At 29.1% G+C, this 27562-nt stretch overlaps 1 protein-coding gene across 15 annotated transcripts in view; it reads right to left on the reverse strand.

Moving 5' to 3' along the window:
* The window catches only part of LOC126742589 (uncharacterized), a 182786-nt gene that overhangs the window by 38331 nt on the left and 116893 nt on the right, over window positions 1–27562 (reverse strand). For 10 of the 15 annotated variants that reach the window (XR_007662610.1, XM_050449337.1, XM_050449335.1 and 7 more), the window contains 5 exons: window positions 21856–21903; window positions 20056–20174; window positions 11955–12122; window positions 11464–11565; window positions 4121–4375 (listed from right to left, as the gene is read on the reverse strand). Coding sequence is in view for 14 of the 15 variants with exons in the window: in XM_050449337.1 (XP_050305294.1) it covers window positions 4121–4375; window positions 11464–11565; window positions 11955–12122; window positions 20056–20174; window positions 21856–21903 (692 nt within the window). In the remaining variant the exon portion in view is untranslated. The remainder of the gene's footprint in view (window positions 1–4120; window positions 4376–11463; window positions 11566–11954; window positions 12123–20055; window positions 20175–21855; window positions 21904–27562) is intronic. The other 5 variants (XM_050449338.1, XM_050449336.1, XM_050449327.1 and 2 more) reach the window with 4 other exon arrangements.

A 27562-nucleotide genomic window follows, 5' to 3' on the forward strand; every position in this document is an offset into this window, starting at 1 on the left:
AACTGGAAAATCAAAATAAATAGTAAGAAAAGAGAGGTCATTCTAATAACAAAAAAGCACCACCGCAACATCCCAAATTTGGTAATTGCGGGCTTGCTGGTCCCCTAAAAAGATGAGGTAAAGAACCTTGGAGTAGCTTTTGACAACAAGAATAACTTCAAAACGCACATCATAAAACAAATTAATTCATGCAGTGAAACCATTCATGCTCTCCTCCTTTCTCTGCAGGAGCAGTAAACTTTCTTTGAATAATAAATTAATGGTCTACAAACAGGTTCTACGTCCTAAATTGCTTTACACCTCAAACATTTTCTGGAATACCACGAAGGCAAGCATCAGAAAGCTTCAGGTGTTTCAGAATAAGTGTTTGAGAATGTTCACTAATGCACCCTTCTTCGTAAGGAATGTTGATCTGCACTCTGACTGCAAACTTGATACTATTCAAGAATGCATGGTTAAAAATCATTCAAAGAAAAAAGTCAGAAGTGTGGACAACACCATAATAGGAGAAGTTCTCCTAAGACCACCCTAAAATAGTTCTTTTAGTATCTAGGTTGAAAACAAAGGACTGAGATCGCCCGTCCAGTGTTGCCAGTTTGATTTTGCAAGGGGTAATAGAATGTCCAATGAAAAGGTAACAGATTTGAAAAAAAAGGTAATACATTTTCAAAAAAGTTGTGATTATTGGGTTAGGCCGATATGAAACGGAAACATTAAACCATCATGCGCGAAGAAAAAGTACGCCTATTATGAAGTGTACTACCTTTCAGTTTTTGCAGTTAAGTATCTCATATATCAAATTGTTTGGTTCGAGGAGTAGTGTAATATGTTTCTTTATCCCTACTTCATAGCTTGGTGTTTGTTTAATCCGAGGTTATCTACATTTTCAAATTCAAATCCTTCTAACGTCTCAAAAAGTTACCAACTAGATACTGAATTAAAATATTGTAAAAGTAATATATATATAAAAGTCTCAATATTTAGATAAACATTTTAGAGATTTTATTAGATAAAAATATTTTATGACATTAATATGATGTATTTATCTTTTATCTCTTACGTTATTAGACAAAGATAGAAGTAAAATCAGCTTTTTAGAAGTTCAGGTGTCGACCAAATATGAAAGGGGGCGAATTTAATGGTTTCCTTTTCTTTTATAAGTCAAATGTTTGAAAAAAAAATTGGTAGTATTAGTAGGGAGTACGTGTTAGGTAGTAAGCCATTTTTATACCCAGTCCAAAAAAACAAGATTAAATAAGGCTCGTTGGTAATTCACATACATATTATGTAAATCTTAAAAAAAAAAACTTAACAAAAACTACAACAAAACAAAATATGAAAAACAAAAAATGTATTAACAACAAAAAAAAAACTTAAACAAAATATTGATTTTTGGTTTATAACCATATTAAATAACTAACACTAATAAGGATTCAAATTTAAGAATGCACTTATTTTAAACTAATCTTTAATGCTACTGTCAGTGTTCCGTACATTAAATGACATATTTAATCAAAATGGGTGTACAAAAATGGGTGTTTTCATTTTTCTGTATAAAATAATAATTCTGCCTTTCAAGCTTTTTTACTCGCATTAATATTTAAATTAAAGAAATTGTATGCAGTAAGCCTACATCTAAGAAGTTAATATTTAATAAAGGATTTTAGTAATAAAATAATCGTGAAACAATGTGATCGTGTTCCGGTCTTTATATATTGGAAAAGCAGGCTTTATACAACGCTTGTGTTGGAATATCAAATTATTATATTAAAAAATGCGAATACTATGTAAAGTACAACTGTTAATAGTATGTTTTTGAAGGTGGTAGACAATGGTACAGTGAAAACATCTTGTCGGACTTGCATTGTCTTATTTATTTAATGTAACACGACGTTTCGGTTGGTAAGTATCTCCAACCGTTATCAAGTGTAAACTGACGATAACTTGATAACGGTTGGAGATACTTACCAACCGAAACGTCGTGTTACATTAAATAAATAAGACAATGCAAGTCCGACAAGATGTTTTCTTTGTTAATAGTGTCATAGATGGTGTGACCCGCTTCATTTAGAGAGTATAATATATAATATTTACTAATACATTAAAATATATAATTGTAAAGTGAACACAAAAGAATATACAAAAATCATCTACAAGTTATTAATTAATATCTTTCTTTTAAATCTATGAAACTAATATGGTAGCAAGGTAAATACTTTATTATAGGTAAGTGCGTCAATAAATACATCACAATTTTGGAAGTTGATCAGTACTCATCCATATAAGTCATATGTTTATTGTACGCCCAAACGGGCAGAAATTAAAGTCTTAAAGAAATGGGCCTAAATTTACCAAATACCCCCCTGATTCTGAAGCCCCTGGTAAATATTTTTTTTATTTAGTAGGTTCAAAAGAATAAACGTACTTATAATAATTTACCTCCCAAAATTGGTTGCGGTAGCTAAAGTAGTTCCGGAGCTATTAAAAAAAACTAGTTTTTAAAGGTTATATTCAAAGAGCTCTAGCTCCCTGAGGAAGCTTTTCCGGACCCATGCTTATATGAACTTTTGACGTTTTCTATCTGTCCTAGAAGTTTGTAATATGATTAACGGAACACCCTGTATATAAAAATATCTATTATAAGCAGTTTTAATTTTTTTTCTATCTTATACAGGGCCTGAGAAATAATAACATCTTCAAAAGTGAACATTTTCGTTTTCAGGTATATTTTTCAGGCTGTATTTCAGGAACAAAAGTAGTTGGAACATTTCTGTTTATGGCTTTAAATGTTTTAGAAAAAAGTGATACAGGATCGCGAAAATGGCAAGAAAAATGATAGAGATACCCTTGAATCTCATCCAAAATGGGACACGGTGTACATTGTTGGTAATTAACGCGCAATATCTCAATAGATAGAGTGTATCTATTGTAACCTTTTATTTTTTTAATTTAAGAGGTTCAAAAATTCTGTTAAATGCAAGTTTTTTTTTTAAATTTTAGTAATGATTTACGACTTAATAATAAATAGTTCAAAAGAATTAGTTTCATGGAAAATACCTAAATTAGACTTAGAGGAAAAGTTTCTTTTACATGAGCATTGATTATTAAGTTAACTGCGTGCGAAAATTTAAGCTTTGTAACTATGACTGTATGATTTTGCTTGTGTTTGTCTGTATCTTTTAGAGTCCTTTAGAGGATGATCTCATAGAGATCAAAATGTCTAAATCAAAATATATAAATCGATCCTCTAAAGCAGTTTTTTTTTAACCTATGCCCAACATTTACGAGACAGTTTTACCACTAACCAAAACACTTTATTTTTACTCTCGACACTCGATATTCACATGCTGCAATAAGAATATTTTCAATATACTGAAAATATACGATGAGTATGTCATAAGCTTTGGCACTACTGTCATTTTACTAATGCAAAATTCTCAAATTATATTGATAATTCTTCAAAGTATATACGACATTTAGCCAGGTTATATTTAAGCTAGTATTTAAAAATTAAATTAGCTTTAAATGTCAATTTTCTAAAATTTGTCCAGACAATTAGGAAATGCTGATCCCTGGAAGAAAACATTTTTTCCCGGTTAATGTTGAAATGCTAAATGGAATCCATTCCTGGAAAAAATCTAATATGACACAACTTTGGCGCCCAACATGTTATTGTTTCGAAAATTCCATAAATATCCCAAATAATATTTGATAAAAATATGCAATTTTCAGTATTTAAACTATACAGGGTGTTCGAAAAATAGACGGAGATATTTTAATGGGTGATGAAAAAAAACTTGATTGAAAACGGTTTGAGATACTTACCAACCGAAACGTCGTGTTACATTAAATAAATAAGACAATGCAAGTTCGACAAGATGTTTTTAAAAATCAAGAGTTTTGGTTATTGGTAAAACTGTTTTGTAATTTGAGCGTCACACCAACATAGGACTATATCCAACAAACAAAATGAAGTAAAAATTATACTAACTCTTTAGACAGAGACACTAAATAAAGAAAAACGGCCTTTTTGCCCTTAAAACCCAATACAAATTAGATATCCACACCATAATTAAAGCGTCTATAACAGTCATGTAAATTAAAACATGTCGAAACAAACCTGAACTGGTAGCACAAGGTGCGGGATTAATGACGGTCAAATTAGATCCGGCGGAAGCTCTGGCGGGTTGGGGAGTCAATCTGGTCACGGTTTTAGCGTTAAGACTCTGTCCGGAGCCACCGCCGCTCCCGGAGTTGCTACCCGGATTCGAACGCTCGCTCGGCCCCTCTACGTTCACACGGGGTTTCGCATTCGAGATTTCCGTAGCTTGTTTTAGTACCTGGTAGATCTGGTCCACTTCGGTCGTTTGGTTTTCTTCATATTTTTTTTTAAATATTAAGGGTTATGGTGAGTCAAGAATTATTTTTTTAAGTAATTTTAATTCTATAAAGAGTCAGATGTAATACGAAATAAAATCCTTCTCCAGGAGGCTTCCAAATGGGGTTTACGGTTTTATTGCTCGAGTGGTTTTTGCGTCATAATACCTTCTTTTGCTTAAATCTACTCGCAGATTCAAAAGTATTAAAGCTAATTTGGAAATTAAATGCATTAAAATTAAAAAAAATTTTTTTTAGACTTTAGAATATACGAGGTTAATACAAAAGGCAGAATTAAACTGTTGCGCTATTAAAAGAGATAAAATGTGTTAAAAAAAGTATAGAAATCTCATTAGTGATTACCACTAATCACTGCCGAGATCAATATTTTATCATGAAAATATTTAAATTTAAGCTGACCAGGAAAATAAAATAACAAAAAGGAGTCGATAGATTACACTTAAAATCACTGCTGAGATGACAAAAAATCACACCCAAGAAGAAATAGAAGATCTAGATGAATATTTTAATTTAAACGCACGATTTTTTATTGGTTATTGGTTGACGAACCTTCGCAATCATAGCCACAATTCTAAGTCAGCATCCTAGGCAATGAGATAAAAATTCATTGCTAAGATAATTAATTAATCAAATTTCAATAAAAAAGCTTTTGTTACTTTCCAAAAAATTTCAAAAACATTGCTGAGATAAATACTTTATCACCTCTAAGGGTATAAGCAAAAAATATCCCAAAAGTATCCAAGAATCTTTAAACTGACATCTGAGATAAAAAATTATCACAAAATTGAAAGAAAATCACTGTCGAGGTGAATATTTTATCGTGAAATGACCACAATTTTTTACTAATAATTGGTCGAAAAGCCATTGCAATTATTGCCAAAATTCTGATATCAGCCGATGTACTATTTATTGATATAAAATCAAAAATTGTAAAAAAATCACTGCTTAAGTAAATATTTCTCTTATTTGTTTTTACTAAAAAAAATCACTGGAAATCACTGCTGAGATAAATAACTTATCACGTCCAAATGTGTTATATGCATTAGCAAAGGGTCCAAGCGCATTTTAAATTACTACTGAGATACAAAATAGTTATCACAATTAAGATTTTAAAAATAATCAATTTTGAGATAAATGGTTCATCATAAATGCACAACTCTTTACAAGTAATTGGTTGATAATCCTTTACAATTATTGCTGAAATTATTTTATTAGCATTTAAAATAAATCAGGATAAAAATCACTATTGAGATAAATGTTTTATCATATACAGTGTGGTGACTTTAACTGGAATAAATTCAGTTAAAACTAATCAAATTTTATCTCGCAAAATTCCTGAGACCCGTCGATTTTTGTTTATTTTTTTTCACATTTCAAGATAGTTTTTGTATTTTTTCACCTACAGGGGGGGTCCAAATTAACCCAAACTTTTTTTTTCAAAAAGAAAGCCACTTTTTTTAAACTCTCATTGAAAAGAGCCCTTTTTCCTGATTAAATTGCCCTATTTACTTTTGTGATTATCTTAAGGAGAAATACGAAAAAAAAATCATTAAATTAATATGTATTTCTTTTTTTATGTAGTTATGTTGAGTTTGCAAATAAAAAATATTTATTATTATTATTATTATTATATTTTATTACTTTAAATGCACAAGTTTTAATACTAAAATCACTACGGAAATAAAGATATTATTAGTATATAAGCCTATATATAAAAATCACTCGTAATGAGTAAATTTAGTCTGAAAAATATGGTAAATGGGTGGAAATGTTGAATTTTCCTTTATATATCTTTATCTCAGTTTAATAATTAGAAAAGGATGAAAATAAAGTGATATTTTTCTGCTATAATTGGACCAACTAAACTTCCTCTGGAAAAATCATTTCCAAAGGATCCAGACACTATTAATAAAATAAATAAAAAGTAAGTAGAAGAAAATAATTTCTATCACTACTAATGTGGATGCTTAATTACATCCAAAGCGACAAGCAAAACCCTGTTTTTTTTTCATCGACCAATAATCCAAAGACCTTTAAAATCACTGCTGGGATAAAAAAATAGTCACTTTCAAGCTAATGAAAAAAAATCACTGACGAGATGAATATGTTATCATAACTGCACATTTTTTTACTAGTGATCGGTTTAAAATCACTGCGAAAATAAAGAATATCATCAGCTTCTAAGGTTATTTATAAAAAAAAAAATCCACTCATAAAAATTAGCTGAGATCAATTTTTTTTTTAAATTGTAGCTAAAATCACATTCAAGATGATAATCAAAAAAACGTGTTTTTTCTTCATTTATCAAAAGTCCAGGGACCTTTAAAATCACTGCTAAAAAAAAGTATCACCTTCAAGATAAAACAGAAAAAAAATCACTGTCGAGATGAATAATATATATCGTAAATGCACAAATTTTTATCACTGATTGATCTAAACTCTGCAAAATAAAAATATTATTAGAATCTAAGCTCATTTAAAAAAAAATTCTCACTGATTATGGGTCAATCAATCTTAAAAATCACTGCTGTGATAAATATTTTTTAAACATCACTGTTAAGATGCACGCTTTATCAGATTCAAGGCAATAATCAGATAACGCATTTTTTTTCATTCGTCAAGAACCTCTTGAAAATCACTGCTACTATAAAATAATCTATCACATATGAATATGAATTAGAAGAATAAATCACTACTAGGATGAATGACACATTTTTTTTATTCGGCGATAATTAAGGACACTATGACGTCACTGTTAAAAATAATTTATTTATCACAACCAAAGTTTTCACGGGTTCAAGATTAGTTGAGATCACTGCTGAAATAATTTTTTTCAATAATGAATGAATAAATGACCATTTTGATGACAACAATGAATAAATCACTATTTTGATAAATATTTTATTATGCTCTATCACAACCAAATCTATATATAAAGAAAAGGTTTTTATTGATTACCGACTCAAAAAATCATCGCTTAAAACAACGTAACGTAATAATGACTTTTATAAATCACTGATGAGATGCGGTTAAAGGACTATTTACACACATCAGTTCCGTATCAGTTCAGTATCAGTGTCAGTGAAAAATAAAATATCGCTGCCTTAGTTTTAAATAAACTTGTTCAGACAAGTCCGGTGCAGTGACGTTTTTTACCATCAGTGCTGCTTCAGTTTCAGTTCCGTCCTTTGTATCAAAGTTGGAAACGATATTTTTGTGTATTTTACTGACAAAAACCGTTTAGAATTTGGTTTGAGTTGGTACGAAATTATTCAGAATTGTATGACTTGTCACACAAAAAATATATGAATGTCAGTTTTAAAAATAATATTTGGAATATCATAGGAGAAGGATTAAAACTCCAAGAGAAGTGGGTACTTCGTATATTAAACATTAGTATGTCGGATATCACACAAAAAACAATGATGAACTTAAATTTTTTCGTTTTGCCATGGCACGCGTCCAATTTCTGAAGAAAAGTATTCTGTAAACAATTTTCTTGCTTGAAATGCATCAGCAGTGGCATTTCCCCCCTGCATAGGTAGATTTTGGTGTACTTGTTGTTGCGGAACATTATTGAAGTTTGCATTTGGATAATTATAAGTATTTGTATCATATTTTTTTTATGAAATTATGTAGAATACAAGCTGCCAATATTATGTAATCTACATTTTCCGGTTTAGCCTGGATTCTTCTAGTGAAGATTCTAAATTTTTGTATTAAAATCCCAAAAGCGTTTTCAATGGTCCTCCGAGCTCTACTTAAACGGTAATTAAACACGCGCTTAGAATTATTCAGTTCTCTTCCTGGATATGGGCGCATGAAATAGTTTTTTAGAGGGAATGCCTCATCACCTACAATTACATAAGGAGCCTCCATATCTGTACCTGGTAATGGTGCATGCTGTGGGACAGATACACTATTATTTTAAAGTGCTTTTCCCAGATTGGATTTTGCAAAAATGCCACCATCGCTATTTTTGCCATACGCACCAACATCAACAGCTACGAAATTGTAATGTGCATCAACAAGTGCCAATAATACAATAGAAAACGTTTTTTTGTAATTAAAAAATTGCGAGCCGCTATTTGGGGGTGCTTGAATTGTAAAATGTTTACCATCTATCGCTCCCAAACAGTTGGGGAAATTCCAAATTGTGTTAAAGCTGTCAGCAACAGTTTTCCACATGTCTTCTGAAGGTTGCGGCAACATTTCATTTATAAGATTTTCAAGTATGATTTTGCAAGCTTCCATTACAATGTTTTGCCCCGTACAGTGCCCCATTCGGTAACTAAATGATATAGTTTTTAAAGAATCTCCAGTAGCTAGGAACCTAAAAGAAACAAATTATTTATTGAAAAACTTCGTTTTATCATAATTTTAATGTTTATGAACTGCATAATTTAGGGTCAGCATGTAAGACGAGATGGAATAATATCAGAGACAATTTCAGGAAATCTATAAAAAAAAGTGCAACAAAAAGTGGACAAACCTCAAAAAAAATCAAACTTTATAAATATGCCGAAGCAATAGGATTAAAAAAAAAATTGATGAAAGTGATACGAAAGGAAATATTGAATTTCAAAAAGATGAGACTGAGGAACAGCAAGATTTTGAAGAACAAGTCAGTGAAGAGGAGAACACAATACCGGACGCAGTACATGAACTCAACACTTCAACTGCATCAAAACAAACTGACGATGAATCAAGTCAATCATCCGTTACTCACAGGCTAGTGAAACGAATTGAGCAGACACCCAAAATGGCTAAAAAAAGAACAGCTTCTCAAAAAAGGACACCTTCGGCATCTTCTCAGTTAATGGAGTACTTAATCAAAGAAAAATCGGAAAAACCTGCTACATCAACGTCGACGCCAACACATCTCGTTGACGCATTTTTAGGTGGTATAAGTGTTACTTCAAAAACGTTTAACTCGTACGATTTACTTTTAGCAAAAAAAGAAATATTTGATGTTATTCAAAAAATATGAAATGCGAATGATTACGGCGTCGGCACAGACATCTGGGACATTATCCAGTGAACATCCAAGTGGATCTTCAGGAATATACCGTGAAAGCCATTTGATATCTCGCAGTGATAAGATATAAGAATCATCTTCAAATATGTCTCCAGAAAGCCACTATATAAATTTGACATCTCCCTGTGATATATCACAAACATAAACATCCTTTCCAAATACACTTCGATCATTTTTTGGTAATTATCAGCAGGAATAAATACATAGATTGTACGAGTATATAAACATTGTATTTAGATAAAGTAGATCACGTTTCAAAAATAAAAATTGATGTAAAAAAAAAAATTGTATACCTACTATATTGTATGATTTTTTTTTCATAAATAAAAATTAAAAAATATAAATAAAAAAACTTATAAATAAAATAATATTTAATTATAATAGTAATTTAAAAATAAAAAAAATTAAAATATAATTTAAAAAATAATAATAATAATTCATAAATAAAACTTTACGTTTTTTTTTTCATAAATAAAAATTATTTTATTTTTACTTACCTCAAACAAACTGCTAATCGTTCCCTTGGTGTAATAGCTTTTCTCTAATGAGTGTGTTGTTTTATTAAATGCCTTTCTATTTTATGAAGCAACATATTAAAATAATTTTTAGACATTCTGAAATATTCAAAAAATTTTGTTTCATCGTCCACCAATTCCTTATATAGAGTTATAAATTCTCCTTCGGTTTCTCCTTTCATCCAAGCTTTATGTACCCATTTTCGTTTCTTTATTTGATTTTCTTCCTCTTCCTCTTCCAGAGCTATGGCAATAATAGCCAATTCTTTATCAGTAAAAAAAGCCATCTGAAAAAAGTTCTGATATTTCTACGTACGTGATCGGTACGGACTACAGACGGATGTGTATGAGTTGTTACCACTGAGCCGCACGGATAGCACTTATGCTGAACTGATACGGAACTGATGTGTGTAAATAGTCCTGAAATCGACCAGGAATTTTTTTTTAAATTTAAGACCCTTAAAAATCACTGTTGAGATGAAAATTTTTCTAGCATCTACCTACGGGACGTGGCACTTTTTATCTCATTTCCAGTCGGTTTAAGATCACTTCTGAGATAATTTTTTTGATCGCGCATAGAAAAAAATTTCAATGCTCTATAAGTTTTCAAAATCCTTGACGAGATAATTTTTTTTCAAAATTAACAATATCCAGTTAAATCATCGTTGAATTGTATTTTTTATTGCATTCAACCTCTTAAAGAAAACCACCGGTTCTTATTGGTGAAGATGCATTAAAATCACTGCTTCAGAATCATATTTTAGTCCAATTTTGGATAATCTCGTTGAAGAAGTTCGAAATAATTAATGTTTTTCTATAGAATACAAAATTTAGTTAATATCTATATTAATATAAAAAGTGCTTTCCTTAAAATTATAAAATGATTAATTAAATGATAAGATATTTCCAGATTTTACGTCCTACAAAAAGTTCCCTTTAAAGAAAGATGTAAAAGTAATGGCCTCGATATTTCTTCCATAAGACCAGCCTAAAATACGAAAAAATATGTTGAGGAAATTGCCTCTCTATGGCAGAAGTATAGCAAAGGGATTTACTTATAGCAGCGAATAATAAATAAATATTTAGCGACACTTAATTGCATGGAAGCCAATGAGGAAAAAATACTTTTCAATCATCAGTGATTCAATAATCATCACTAAGAAAAACTCTTTTGAAAAAAAAAACATTTTTTATTCGTCAAGACAAATCACTGCTAAGATCAATTTTTTACCGCTCATATATTGCCTAATTTTGTTAGGTTGGCCAAAGAACATGTCGTGAATTTTTTGAGATTTGGGGCAAACTTTAATTAATCATTAGTCGAGCCAAGCCAGATGACACTGACGCAAAAAGCACGTTAAAAAAGGTCTTGATTATTTAAGGCAACAAAACAAAACAAAAACAGCTGATATTTTAATTTTAAACAAATGAAAAACAATTAAAGGAGGCACTGTTTTATTTTTTAGGCACGTTAATCACACAAAAGCGGCATCAAAGCCACACGCCATATACCTAAATCGACGTCGTTGTCGTTGTAGGGAAACACCCGATTTCGGTCTATAGACTTCACGGAAATCCGACGGTTTATTGTTGGCATACCACCCTCGGTTATATCTAAATATTTTATTAAAAAAACCATCATATTTCTTAAGTAAATCGATCGGAAAATGTATAAAATATTCATCAATTCATCCCTCCCTCCCTCCCTTTCGTCAGTCTCTCAACATCAATTTCTTAAAAAAGGGAGAAAAAGAGAGACATCTGAAAGAAAACACGAATAGAATATATATGTATATGGATTTTGATTTATATTTTAAGAACATCTGGGTTCGTTCACATGCCTGCGCGGATCTTTCACGTTTTTTTAATTTTATATTGAGTCGGTTCAAAAAAAATCCAGGCACGGTTTCATCTCTTTCTCGCTTAATAACCCCCTTAACCCTGACGTTTTTCTTGTCTTGACCTTTTTTTTGTTTGTTGTCTTAATATAAACATTCACTTACTTTCGTCCTCGGTGTTCATATCCTGGGGTATCCTGGTCTCGATTTCCGACGTGGATTTTTGTCTCCGGAGCAGTTTCGCTTTCGTTTGGCATTTCTGGGCGTCCTTTTGGCAGTCGAAGTGCACGTTCATCTTACAAATGCGACATTTCAGCCCTTGACGTGTGTGCCCTAGAATAAAATTTGCTTTGCTTTGAAATTCGGCCTATAAAGAACTGAATTTTAGGTAAAGATTCGTCGTATCTAATTAAGTTATGCGCAAGTAAAATGTGTTTAAGAAGACGCATTGGTGCTGGAAAATCAGTTGTTTTGTTGTTGTGGGTGTGATTTGGGTCAAAAGGTTTTCAACATTTATAAATAGGCTTTCAATTGCTTGGAAAAAAAATAGTTTTAATTTGCCTAAAAAAAATTAAAAAAAATCTTTTACTGTCTAATAAGAAAAGGACAAGTACCTTCAGGTGCCTAACATGAATAAAAAAATAGCCTCAATTGTCTACTGCCTGGCAGAGTTAAAAAATGTGCTTTTAGCTACCTATAAAAATTAATTTTTACTGTTTAAAAAGAGACATATACATGATGTCAACTGTCTAAAAAGAAAACGATGAATAGCTTCAATTGGTTAAAAAGAGAATGAGAGATGCTTTTAGCTGCCTAGAAGAGCTCAAAAATTTTGTCGTTTCGAATTGCACCACTGGAGACTGTTTTATAGCATTTTGACACATTTCTTTCTCTAAACTGGTTGATATGCAGTAACTTTTTGACTTAAAGCCATTTTTTTGAGTCCCTTTTGAGAAAACAAATTTTCGACATTTTTTTGTGCCCTTATTATGAAAGTTGGAAAAAAGTGTCATTGGGCTTTTTTGATGCAAATTTAATGTTTTATCTTGTAATAATTTTGTTTTTTAATTTTTCAAAAATTTTTATTTTTTGAAATTTTTGAGGTCAAAAATTGAGTTGTTTTTGAAGAGTCGCCCATAGCTCCCTTAATATGCAATTTAGGGTAAAAAGGTATTCTAGCTTGTTTTTAGGCATTCTTACATAGAATGTAATACAAAAATAAAAACATCAATTTTCTTCATAGTTTCAGAGAAAAATGAAAATCGGTTTTATTGAATTTTCTCAAAAATAAGCACAGATAAAAATGTGAAATATTTTGCAAATGGTAGTCCTCCTTAGGCCCAATAACTTTTGTTTGAACAATTTTTCTCTAAGCCTCAAAGATTTTTCACAAAAAAATAAAAACCATTTTTTAGAGAATTTCCCTGGGGAACCAACCCTTCAAATTTTTGGGTCAAAAATCGATTTTTTTAAATTTGTATTTTTGGTTCTGGAAACTTACTTAAAGCAATTCTAATATATTTTCCCCTCTCAAAACATCTCTAATTTCTCAATTTTTTGAGTTTAAGCCAATTTTTGAGGCTTTTTTGAGTAATTTTATTTTTCTAATTTTTTTTGTGCCCTTATTATAAAAGTTAGAAAAAAGTGTCATAAGGATTTTTTGATGCTAATTTAACGTTTTATCTTTTTTCGAAAAATCGACACTTCTAGAATTTCTCGACGTGAATTTTTATGTTTATTCCAGGCACTCAAAGTCTCTTAAGTATTTCATAAAAAATTTTAATAAAATTATAGATTTTTCCTACCAGACAATAAAAAAAATATACATTTCGTTATACAAATTCCAGACATTTGAGACTGTTTTCCAGGTGATTTTTATAAAATATCCAACCTTATAAGATTAAATTTCTCATTCAATTTAAACCCAAAAATATTCAAAAAACTATTTTTTTTGACAGAACCATTGTTTTTTAAAGATTTTTGGAAAATGTCCTCGTGAAAGTGGAGGGGATTGAAACGTAGTGCCTGGAAGTATCTAACTATTTTTTTTTAAATTTTTGCCAAAAAGAATATTGTATATTTAATAATAATAATAATAATAATAATAATAATAATAATAATAATAATAATAATTCCAGTAATAAATACTCCAGTTGGTCCAGAAATGGTCTCGGTAATCCAGAAATATCCTGTCAGAAGTAGACCATAAATTAAAACTAGACTTAACCTAAACATAATTTCTTTGCCCAAACATAATTAAAAGCACAGTTAATTGATAATATTATAATAATATAAAAATAATGTCGATTCAGGTTGATCGAGTCGGTTGCAAGCATTTATGTTCTTAGAAATAAAATTTTTGGAAAAAAAATAACTGAAAATACCTAAAACAAGTTAAAAAAATTGAAATTGGTTTTAGCTTTACGGAAAATTAGCCATTAGCCATAATACTTCATTTTAAACCATTTTATTATTGAATTTTAAACTGAATTATAGTCCCTGGAGAAAATCAAAGTTTTTTGGGATATTTTCTATGAAGTCGAAATTAATTTCACTTTTTTTGAAGAATTTTGATTTTTTTAAGGCAAAAATGGCATTTTAAAGAGTGTAAACGAGGCTTTTTGTTGGAAAAAAAAATTCAAGTAAATTCTTTCGTAAAGGCACAAAATTTCAATTCCTTTGACGTTTTCGAGGACATTTTTTCAAAATTTTCTAAAAAACTTGGACTTTTTGCATAGACTTGAAATTAGTTTAAAATCATTTGACCTTTTGAGATATTTTCACATAATTACCAAAGAGTATTTGGATTTTAAATATTTTTTTATGGACTTGAAATAATTTGAGAATTATGAAGTTTTTGGAGGAGAAAATACATTTTTTTAGGATATTAAATATATATAGATTTGGCAAATTTCTCCATAGGGTTTAAATAAATGTAGCTTTTTTTGGAGAATTCTAATTTTTTTTTGGGTCAAAAATGACATTTTTTTAAATAAAAATTGAGAGGCTTTTTTTCAGTTGGATTATTTCAGGCACAAAATTTCAATTCCCTCGACCTCTCTGAGGATATTTTTATAAAATTTCTCAAAAACGTGGATTTTCTCCAGAGAATTTTTGAAAAATTTCACAAGCCGTATTTGGACTTGGCTGATTTGTTCATGCAGGTAAAATTAATTTTAATTTTTTCGCAGAATTATAAAGTTTTTCAAAAATCCATAAAATCAAAAATTTTGAAATTTTTCTAAAGAAGTCGAATAAAAAAAATCCTCTTGATAAATTTCCGAAAATTGAATAGTTTCTTGGAAAATTTTACAAAAAGACGAAAATTTATATTTAATGCCTGGCCTAACTTCAATTTTGTCTGGCAAATACAATTTTATAAAAAGATCCAGACAAATCCCATGGAGAGTTGTCCAAAAGCATCTTTTATATCGTGGCAGTATAAGTTCAAATGGAATTTTTGACGCAAGAAAATCAAGAATTAAAAAAAAAACAATTTTTAAAAATTTTATTAAAAACAGTAAGAGAAATTATCCCTTGAATTCGAAATGAATCAACGAAATGATGGAGGTAGTGCAGAGGTGTAATGTGGTGTTGTTTGCGGATGATACAATGTTTTATGTGGTGGGTAAAGACATTCATCAACTGCAACAGGTCATGAACGTTGAACTCAATATTTTATTCATCTGGCTTTGTAGAAATAAACTAAGTTTAAATGCAAGTAAATCCAAGTTTTGTATATTTAGCAAGAGATCTAGATTAAGTTCTATAGACATGTGCAATATACAGATTTCTGTGAATGGGGAAAGTATTTTAAATGCCAAAGATATTAAATATTTGGGAACAATTTTCGATGCCAATCTGAATTTCCATGCTCATGCAGATTATGAAATAAGAAAATTTTGAAAAAAAGTTGGATTTATCACAAGAATTGGAAACAATTTGTCAATGTACATCAAATTAAAACTCTACAACGCCATTGCTCTTCCTCATTTACAGTTCTGTTCAATATTATTGTTTAACTTGCCACAAGATAGAATTGACCAACTGGAAAGAATTCAAAATAGGGCTATGAAACTGATTCTAAATTGTAATCGTTACACGCCTGTTGTCTCTATGTTGGGTGTCCTAGATATGTTGTCTGTACATCAAAGAATTTTGTATAACGTCTATTTGTTTATTTTTAAATTAAAACATCAAATGCTCCCCGATTATATTTGTAATAAATTAAAATTATGAGTTTTTGGAGATATACATAACTATAATACGAGAAATCGTATAGACTTCATACTGGTAGGCAGATGTAACACAACCCAAATGCATAATAAATTCAGTTCTATACAAAGGTTTAATTCTATTTAACAACTTGCCTGCTAACATCAAAAATTGTATTACTTTGAATCAATTCAGAGGGCTCTTAAGATAATTTATTATAAATAGGTAATGTTGTGTTTGTCATGTTATTTTAATTATGTAGTTTATTAAGTTTTACTATAGTATGCATTGTTTCCGCTCCAATCATCATCTTGATTGTGGGTTTATGTGTTGACTGGGTATTTTTGGGCCAACCGGGATACTGGTTGCAGCTTCTTGAAACTACCGAAGCGTTTCTAAGTGTTACAGGGGGGGGCCAATATCAAATGTGTCTGGTCAGCAAGGTCAACCAAGCTCCAAATGTGTGTCATCGGCTGCGTGCAACCGAACCGACATTATTTTTATTATTATAAGGCAAACAACAATTAACTGTGCTTTTAATAAGTGAAGCAAGAAAATAATGTTTAGGTTAAGTCTAGTTTTAATTTATGGTCTACCTCTGACAGGATATTTCTGGAACCGGGATGCTGTTTCTGGGTTACCGAGACCATCCATCGACAAACCGAGGAAAAATTTATTGGAAGATGAAACAAGGGCAGAATAAATCAAAACAAATGTGAGATTTGTCTTCAGGGAAGATCAGTTGAAGAACATTGAGGTCCAGATATCTCAAAAATGGCTGCCTTGACATGAAAAGTTATTAAAGTCATTCTTAAAGGCCTTTGCAAAAGCTTCAACTTTTCACTCTACAAATTTTTTGATTTGATCAATAAATATCGAGATTCTTTGGAAAGTTTGTATTGAGCAGTGAGTTGAACTTTCCTCAATGGCTGAGAAGCGCTATGAATAGAGATATCTTAAAAACTCTTAGATTTACATGAAAATCACTTTGAAGTTTTTAGTAAAGCACAATGTTCTTAACATCTTTGCTCTCTTAGATTTTTTTGATTTGACTAATAGGAAGTGAGATATCTGAACATTCGTGATCAGTTCACCAACGAAGTTGAGCTTGGCCTTGAGAAATATTGACGTGCAGATTTCTCGAGAATGGTTAAGTTTACATAAAAATTTCTAGATACCATTCTTGTAGTACCATTCTAGAAGTGTCCTGATACAGTTATCGCCAACTTATACTTTTAGTTTATTTTTCATTTATGTTTTTATTGAATGTAGCTTTTTTGCTAAATAAAGATATTATTTATTTAATTGCAAATTTCTGAGAATTTCCACAAAAAAATATTTTTAAAAAAAATCAAAAGTATCCTTAAACCATCCAAAAAAAACTTATCTCTTGAAAAATCTTGTAAATTTTTGAGAATTTCCCAAAATACTCAAAAATTTATTTTCAATGCTTGGATTAACTTAAATTTTTTATAAGAAATACAATTCTATGAAAAAAATATCAAGTTTTTTTGTCCCAAGAGAATTTTCTAAAAGCATCTTTTATACGTATAAACTTAACTAGAATTTTGGCCTTAAATAAGAGAAAAATAAAAAAAAACTATTTTTAAAAGTTCTTGAAATTAGAAAAAAAAAATTTCTTTGAACTGCAAATTGCTATAAAAAGTGAATCTTATTTTTAACCGCAAAAATTAAAAAAAAATCAAGAATATCCTTAAAACAGCCAAAAAAAATTATCTCTTGAAAAATCCTGCAAATTTTTGAGAATTTCACAAAGTACTAAAAATTTTATATCTAATGCTTGCACTAACTTAAATTTTCTCTGGAAAATACAATTTCATGAAAAAAAACTAAAGAGTTTCCCAAAGCATTTTTTATATCGTAGCAGTATGAATTCAACTGGAATTTTGATCTTAAAAAAGTGAAAAATGGAAAAAAATTACTCCTTGAAAGATCCAACAGCAAATCTTAGAAAATTTCCAAAAAAATCTGTATCCTTTTCGTAGCATACTCACTCACATATAAAATTAAATTAACCACCCCAGAGACAGAGAACAGCAATTATTGTAGCTGAAAATAACTAATTTAATGCTGACTCGAGCATCAAGCTTGTTAGTTTAATTAAATTTCAGTGTAAGCATCCAGCCCTATAAGCTTTAAAGTTAACACTAGAAAAAAAAGTTAGAATACTTCTCTAAATATAGAAAAAGGGAACAAGATTTCCAACTACAGACCCATTAGTGTTATTACAACTTTTCCAAACACTTTTTCGAAAAATGCCTTAAAGTCACACTCTATAACTATTTATTATGAAATAAACTACTGAATAAAAATCAATATGGTTTTATAGAAGGAAGAAACACTAATAATGCAGGGAACAGTATTAATTGAAAGTTATTTACACCAGAGATCTCAAATTTGGTAAAATAGATAATATTCATCGTGATCCTTTGAATGTCTTTATGGGTATACCACAGGGGACAGTGCTTGGCCCATTATTGTTTATTTGCTATATAAATTCATTCCTGGATCTAAATATTAATGGCATGTCAATTTCCTTTGCTGATGATACAGTCCTGTATTTTACTGGTAAATTATTAATATACATTAAATAGACCTTTATACAACTCAATTACTCTTCAACAAGCCAATCCAACAATATATGAGGTGTCACATACTAAATACATGGGCATAACTATAGATCAACATCTTAAATGGTCAGAACATATTCATGATATACAAATCATTAGTGGTATCATAGCCTGGGGAGTACTTTACAATAATGCTCAGTCAGTTAAATGTAATTCAGAATTAGCAAATCAATTGTACAATGAAAGCATTTTAAATGTTAGACGTCCGCACTTTTTAAGCAGTTATATTTATTGTTTTAGAAATAAAAATAAACAGCATGTAGATCATGCTTATCCTACAAGGCATAATTATATTAATATGTTAATTGTCCCTTATAGAAGGTTTAATGGTAACCAGAGATTTGCACCAAAAATATATAATTTGCTACCCAATAGTATAAGAGAACTAAAAAATTATTGTCAATATATTAAACAGGTCAAAAAACATGAATAATTTGTTAACATTTTTGTAATTTATTGTGATGCGTTGTCAGATTGTTTAAGATCAAATGGGAATTTCTTGGGGATTGTTAACGTAAAATTATCTCATTGATCATTGAATATAAATTTTGTTATTAATAATTAATATTGTTAGTAAGTTAAGGCTACAGGAATACATTATTTCATTTGTGTTATAATTTAATATTAGGAATGATGTATAATAAACTTCTGCATGAAACAAATTTATGAAACTCAGATTTAGAGATAGGATTATACACATGTTTGTAATGTACATTTTCTAAATAAATAAATAAATATACTAACATAATCTCTAAGCTTTTTAATTATTAATTTTTATTAATTATTATTTTTAATTATTCTAATTATTTTTCCAGTTAAATGCCAGTCTATTACAGTTGCTTTTTTTATATATAAATTAAATATTTTATAAAAAATTAATTAAATTATTATTTATATAAAATTACTTATGCATAACTTAAACGCATACGATACATTTTATTTTATTAATTCAATTTATTCAATTAATGGGACGTTGATTTTTAAAAATTGTCGTTGGGGGATATCTTTAAAAAACAATATTTTATTAGGTACACAGTGGGACAAAATCATAAATAAAAAACCCTTATTCAAATTCATTTTTTTTTGCATAACTTAAATGGATACGATACATCTTATTGGTTTTCCCACATTATTAGATATAAGAAAAATAATACTGCAAGGCAATTCACGTTATAGCTAATAAGTGAAAATGTGGTGATTAAGAACTGTAAATTTTTCTTTCACTTGTATTATAATTTAATATTAGAAATGATGTATAATAAATTTCTGCACACCTAGGTGCATGAAACAAAATTGTGAAACTCAGATCTAGAGATAGGATTATACATATGTTTGTACTGTACATTTTCTAAATAAATAAAAATAAATATACTAACATACTCTCTATACTTTTTAATTACCTCGTAATATCTGTGAGCATACGTCGCACGGCGTGATTTTCTTGTAAGTATTCTCCTGGAAATTATGAGCATCCGGATCACCCTTCAAAAGTTCCTTTGTGGCTGCCGAACCATTTTTCCTATAGAAGAATAAATTTAATTTCAATAATTCATTTAAAAAAAAAATTATCAACATTAACAGAGATTCAAGTGATTTTATTTTAATTTCCAGTCCGTTTCCCGATGAAATCGTGTCCTGATTCTTTTCATTTGGCCTAAATCCCGTATACCCGCGCTTCTGGAAAATTGAATCCATGATTGTGGAAGCTCCGTTTTGCAATTTGTCCGGATCCAGTGTGCGAAGTGGTTTCGGATTTTTCGAGCGGAAAAGCACTTTACGGTACTTAACAATTTTTATTCCAGATTGTTCAATATTTTAGCTAGATGTGTTAAAAAATAATTAATTCCCCTTGAAACTAATCCGTATCGTGTGCAATTAATTTCCAGCTTATAGATAAAGCCGTTGTTCGATTACTGGGTCACGGTAAGATTTGGCATTTTTCTGATTGCTCTGCCGTTCTCAAGGAGCAATTAATTATTTTTCGAGATTTCGTTCCGATTAGTCCAGAAGGGCAATTAAATCAATAGAGCCGGATTAAAAATGAGCAAAATAGAAATTTATAAATCAAGCGAATATTGAGAGAAGTATTTTTTATGAACTGGCAGTAGGTATTAAATAAATTGTCGCTTAAAGGTAAGACTTTCCTAGTCAGAGGCATAATTTAAATGGCTATGATACATTATTATTAACGGTCGCTGTGAAATGCTGCAAGCATATTGTCTATAATGAGTTTGATTATGTAAGAAAAAATTACTGTTCAGGATGGTTTGAAGTGTGACTGAAGGGTGAAATGCGGTAGAAAGCAAAAAATCGCTCTCTGAGACCGCAGAATTTGCTAAACAATTAAATTCTAAAATAATTATTCTTGGAACTGAATTTGAAAAATCATACTTTTGGTCCGAATTTTATAAAGACCGACCCATTATTTTCCTTACCACCCTTATTAATTGAAAACAAAATTAACGTTTTATGTCCAACCACTTCCGAAAATTTCAAATAAAATCACTTAAATCCCTAATGAAAAAAATCACAAGTGGTATAAATAAAATCACTAAAACTATCGCTCAAATGTGCAATTTTTAAATAATACGTACTGTTTTTCATTGCAGTTCTGCAGCCATACGTACAGGGTGTTTATGTGGTGATGATGTGGGTGAATGAAGAGGTAGAGTAGCAACATCACGAGAATCAATCAATATTTATCTTGGAATTATTCTTTCATTTAATTGCATTAAAAAAAATTATTAAGTTGACATAATTTGGTCCACTCTCGTGACGTATAAAGAGTAACGAAAAAAAATTCCTGAATAATTAAATTCATTTGCTTAATGGATGGATAAAACTTAAAAAACTTCTTTTAATACGGTGAAAATCGATCTGGGACTGATAAAAAATTCATGTTTCTTTGTAAATCGATCCTAATGGCATTTTTTTAGTTTTCCAGACAAATTTGCTGCTTAAAACAGATACCCTGGAAAACTATATTTATTTTAACCTTTGCTCATGTTCTTTTTACTTTAATAATTGCATCAATTCAAAACTCACTGTTCGGTATTAAAGCGTGATTAAACAAAAAGCAGAAAAATAATTTATTTGGCAAAAACATGGTGTACTGGATAATATGCGTTAGTATGAATAATGGATAAAATATTCTGCGATGGAAACACTCTATTCTAATGGAAATGTATTATGGTAATTACCTCATAGACATTATTGTCGATACTGCGTGGTACATTTGGTTTTTTGGTCTGTTAATGGATGAAAAATAATATTGAACAACATCAATTCATAAGTAAACAGCTACTAAATATTAAAACTTTCATATAAAAAGTACTATTTGTTAGAACAACAATATTATACGACAACTCAAATGGGTTAAATGCCAGTCTATTACAGTTGCTTTTTTTGTATATAAATTAAATATTTTATTAAAAAAAATTAATTAAATTATTATATATATAAAATTTTTTATGCATAACTTAAATGCATACGATGCATCTTCTTTTATCTTATTAATGCAATCTATTCGGTTTGATTTTTGAAAATTGTAGCTGGATGATATCTTTAAAAAACTAGATTTTATTAGGTACACAGTGGGACAAAATCATAAATAAAAAACCCTTAATCTTAAAATATATTCTAATAATTTTTTTGGCATAACTTAAATGGATACGATACACCTTATTAATTTTCCCACATTATTGGATATAAAAGAAATAATATTGCAAGGCACTTCACGTTATAACTAAAAAGTGAAATGTGGTAGAATACACAGAAAAATAAAATTTAAATAGGAACTGTGAAATTCTGACAAGTTAATATAATGTTGCATATATATCTGTCTCTATCAATTTAAACGAAAACGTTATAGAGTGAAAAAAGGTAAACAAGATCCGGGACTACAAGAATGGTAAAAAATATTTTACTGTAAAATAAAGCATTTTTAAAAAAATCAGTAGAATATAAAAATCAACCATTAATTTCAAATTTAAAAAAAAAAAGGTCTTTTACCCAATAATCAAAATTAAACATTAGAGGCTTTCCTAAAATATCATTAATATAAAAAATTAACTTAAAAAAATAAAACTAGTTTTATTGGGTGCACAGTGGAAGAAAATCGTGAAAGACACTCAATCAAAAATGCCCATATCTCCTGAAATTCCCAAGGGATTTTCATAATTTTTTGTCCAGACATTAATACTGCATAACTAAATCGATTTATGGTTACAAACCTTTACAAGCTAAGGTTTTCTTGCGAGAATTTATTAAATAGTCAAATGAAGTTCACTTACACAAAGGCATAACTTAATTGGACATGAGCGTAATTTTTTAATAAATGCATCATTGACTAACAAAGCTATAAAAATTATAATCAAATCTCTTTTGAATCAAATAAAAGAAGCTCCAAGTCAATTGGTCCAATAGTTTGTAAGAAATATTTTTTTAACAAAAGTGCCTGTGCCAATATTAAATATTCGATAAAAATATGGAAATCAAGTCAAATTTACATGGACAATATTATGTTTATATATTTTAAGAAAGATTTTTTTTAACCGAATAAAAGATAGACCACAAAGGCATAACTTAATTGGACATGACGACCATTTTTTTACCAATGCATTATTTACTAAAAAACTTTAGGTCAAGTCCAATTAACATGTGAGTTATAAATAGATCTCTTGAAAATCAAATAAAAGGAGCAGCAAGTCAATTGGTCTTAGAATTTTTACGAAATATATCTTTAGTCGAAGAAAAGGTTACAAAAAGGCATAAATTAATTGGACACGGCGGTCATTTTTTAATAAATGCATCATTGACTAAGAAACTATAAAAATTCATAGAAATTCAAAGTCAAGTCCAATTTACATGAAAATTCCGTGATTTAAAAACAGATCTTTTGTAAACCAAATTAAAAAAGTTTTAAGTCAATTGGTTCATTAGTTTTTAATAAATAACACTTTTTGTACAGGAGTGCCTGTGCATAAATTATTTTTTCCATAAAAAGCGCAAATCAAGTCCAGTTTGTAAGAAAATTATATGGCTTACAAAAAAAATTATCTTTAGTACCAAATAAAAAAGGCCATAAGTCGATTGCTCCAATGATTTTTAAGAAATATTTGTGTTAGTGAAATAAAAAGTTACATCAGAAGCATAACTTAATCGGACAGGACGAACACATTATTGACTAAAACACTTAAAAAATTCATAAAAACTCTAAATCAAGTCGAATTAAGATGAAAATTACATGAATTATAACCAGATGTCTTCTAAATCAAATAAAAAAGTTGCGAGTTAATTGGTCTAGTAGTTTTTCGGAAATAACATTTTTTGCAAGAGTGTCTGTGCAACATTTATTTTTTTATTAATAATTATATAGTCTGTCGAAATTCTCTTGAAAATAAAATAGAAGAGGTTGCAAGTCAATTCGTCTAGTAATTTTCAAAATATATTTTTTAGCACAATAAAAATTTAGACCAAAAAAAGGACCAATACATAAAAAATCGATGATTTTTGATTAGGGTTTTTTCGCAGTTTTCTCCCAACATGAAAAATTAAATAAAAATTTATTTTTTTAAGATAGTCCATTAAATTTAAGTCAATTGGTCTTAGAATTTTTACCAAATATATCTTTAGCCGAAGAAAAGGTTACATAAAGGCATAAATTAATTGGACACGGCGGTCATTTTTAATAAATGCATCATTGACTAAGAAACTATAAAAATTCATAGAAATTCAAAGTCAAGTCCAATTTACATAAAAATTCCGTGATTTATAAACAGATCTTTTGTAAACCAAATTTAAAAAGTTTTAAGTCAATTCGTTCATTAGTTTTTAACAAAAAACACTTTTTGTACAGGAGTGCCTGTACAAAAATTAATTTTTCCATAAAAAGCGCAAATCAAGTTCAGTTTACATGAAAATTGTATGGCTTATAAAAAAATTTCTTTAAAATCAAACAAAAAAGGCTATAAAGTAAATTGCTCCAATAGTTTTTAAGAAATAACATTTTTAGTAAAATAAAAAGTTACATTAAAAGCATAACTTAATTGGGCACGACGATCATTTCTTAAATAAATGCGTCATTGTCCAAGAAAACTTAAAAAATTCATAGAAATTTAAAATCACGTGCAGTTTACATGAAAATTACGTGAGTTATAAACAAATCCCTTGTAAATGAAATAAAACAAGCTCTAAGTCAATTGGTTTAGTACTTCTTAAGAAATAACATTTTCTAGAAGAGTGCCTGTGCAAAAATTAATTTTTACATAAAAAACGCAAGTCAAGTTCAGTTTACATGAAAATTTTATGGCTTTTAAAAAAAATATCTTTAGAATCAAACAAAAAAGGCTCATTAGTAAATTGCTCCAATAGTTTTTAAAAAATATGATTTTTAATAAAATAAAAAGTTACATCAAAGCATAACTTAATTGGGCACGACGATCATTTCTCAAATAAATGCGATTTTGACCAAGAAAATTTTAAAAATTTATAGAAATTCAAAATTAAGTTCAATTTACATGAAAATTACGTGAGTTATAACCGAAGCTCTTGTGAATCGACTAAGAATAGGTTCAAGTCAATTCGTCCAGTAGTTTTTAAAAAATAAAATTTTTTACGAGAGTGCTTGTGCAAAAAAATTATTTTTATATCAAAACTCAAAGCACGTCTAATTTATATGAAAATCATATAGTCTGTAAAAAAATCTCTTAAAAATAAAAGAGGCCGCAAGTCAATTCGTCTAAGAGCTTTTTAGACATATTTCTTAAGCAGAATAAAAAATTAGATCAAGAGCATAACTTAATTGGATACGACGATCATTTTCTTATAAATGTTTAAATAATCGATGATTTTTTAAACATCGATTATTACGAGGGTTATTACACTGTATGAAAAATTAAATTAAAATTGATTTTTTTAAGAATAGCTCATTTAAATCTAAACAAATTTTATATAAATCACCTTTTTTTGAAAACTAGTTTTTTTGTACAAAAATCATTTGCTTTCTTTTGAAAATTTCATGGGTCACATACATAAAACCATCTTTTTCGTTTTTTTCTACATTAAAAAAGGAGTATTTTTTTATTTTAAAATTTAGTGAAAAAAAATCGTCTTTAGTGGACATTTTTAAAAAATTTTCCATAAATATCAAAATTCTTAGCAATTTAAAAAAAAAACGCTAACAACTCATAAAAAAAAACTTTTAACCAAATTTCAACGTAAAAATTCCTAAAAAAGTCAAGTAACAACCATTTACTATAAAATCAAAACAAACTCTACAATAACAAAATCCTAAGGAAGTTTCTACTTCATACGAACTTCTAATCGAGTTTTTCACTTTCCCACTTTCCCACTTTTATCCAGACTAAGAGTCCTAAGCCAACTTCAACTCCCATAAATCACTTAAGTCTGAAGTTCCCCTTTTCAGTTCATCATGCGCTCCCAAGACAAGAATCACGTACTTTAATTATATTACATTGTCATAAAATGGACGAAAAACATTAATTCCTACTATAACAAATATTCCCTAAATGTCAGCGCAAAAGCAAAATAAATGAATATTTAAGGCAACACGAGAGGGTAATTCCTCAACTCTTGTTACGGGCATTAACTCTATTACCTGAAAATTGAGATAAAGTGTAGAAAAAGACGTTGATAAATTTCTGTTGTATTTAAAAAAGAGACGGAAATGTTTAGGTTGTTACTGCACAAGGGGATAATAAATAATCAATCCTTTTTTTGTTAAAAAAAATTTAATTGTATTATAGTTCCATACGCTTGCACCCCTTTGTTAATTATTCGATAAACGTTCGCTGTGTAAATTTCCTGTTAACATACCTCTGAGGCTTATTTAGGAGGCTGTTATATGCCATTTCCCCAGCATAGAGCAGACCCAAAATTACTTGTTCCATGTTAATACTGATTAACTGTGATATACAGCCGGAATAATGCATCAAAGAGGGGTTGCTTAGCGAAATTGGAAAAATTTTCAGGAAAGGAAAATGACTATGCAGGAAGAGTTTTTTTTTGTTTGATTTTTGAAGCAAATTTCAGGATTTTTGTCTCAAAATTTTGCATTAAATGCACATTTAAGCACGAACTTAAAAGGTATTTTTTACTTTTTTTTAATGAGCTTCTAAGGAATTATTGACGTTTTTCGGAAGTTTGCTAGGAATTTGGATATTTTTGAAAATGTTTACCAGAGACGTTTTTTTTCTAAAAATAAATCTAAAACTATTTTTAAAATAGAAAAAGTACAAAAAAGATTTTTTTTGTATGTGACTAAAATTTTCAAAAATTTATTTAATTTTTTGGCTCAAAAACTAGTGATTTCCAAAAAATAAGTTTATGTAAAAGTTATATTAAATTAAACGGGCTACCTTAAAAAAAATAATTTTTCATATTGGAAGAAAATTGCGAAAAACTCCTAATAAAAAATCATCGATTATTTATGTATTGATCCTTTTTTTGGTCTATACTCTTATTGTGCAAAAAATATTTTTTTTTAGTTACTAGCCGAATTCACTTGCGACCTCTTTTATTTTATTTTCAAGAGAATTTTACCAGACTATATAATTTTTAATAAAAAAAATATTTGTGCACGGTACTCTTGCAAAAACTGTTATTTCCGAAAAACTACTAGACCAATTAACTTGAAACTTCTTTATTTGATTTACAAGACATCTGGTTATAATTCGTGTGATTTTCATAAAAATTGGACTTGATTTAGAGTCTTTATGAATTTTTAAAATGTTTTAGTCAATAATGTGTTCGTCCTGTCCGATTAAGTTATGCTTCTGATGTAACTTTTTATTTCACTAAAAGAAATATTTCTTTAAAATTATTGGAGCAATAGGCTTATGGCCTTTTTTATTTGGCACTAAAGACAATTTTTTCATAAGCCATATA

The sequence above is a fragment of the Anthonomus grandis genome, chromosome 11 (genome assembly GCF_022605725.1).
Source record: "Anthonomus grandis grandis chromosome 11, icAntGran1.3, whole genome shotgun sequence".
Lineage (NCBI taxonomy): Eukaryota > Metazoa > Arthropoda > Insecta > Coleoptera > Curculionidae > Anthonomus > Anthonomus grandis.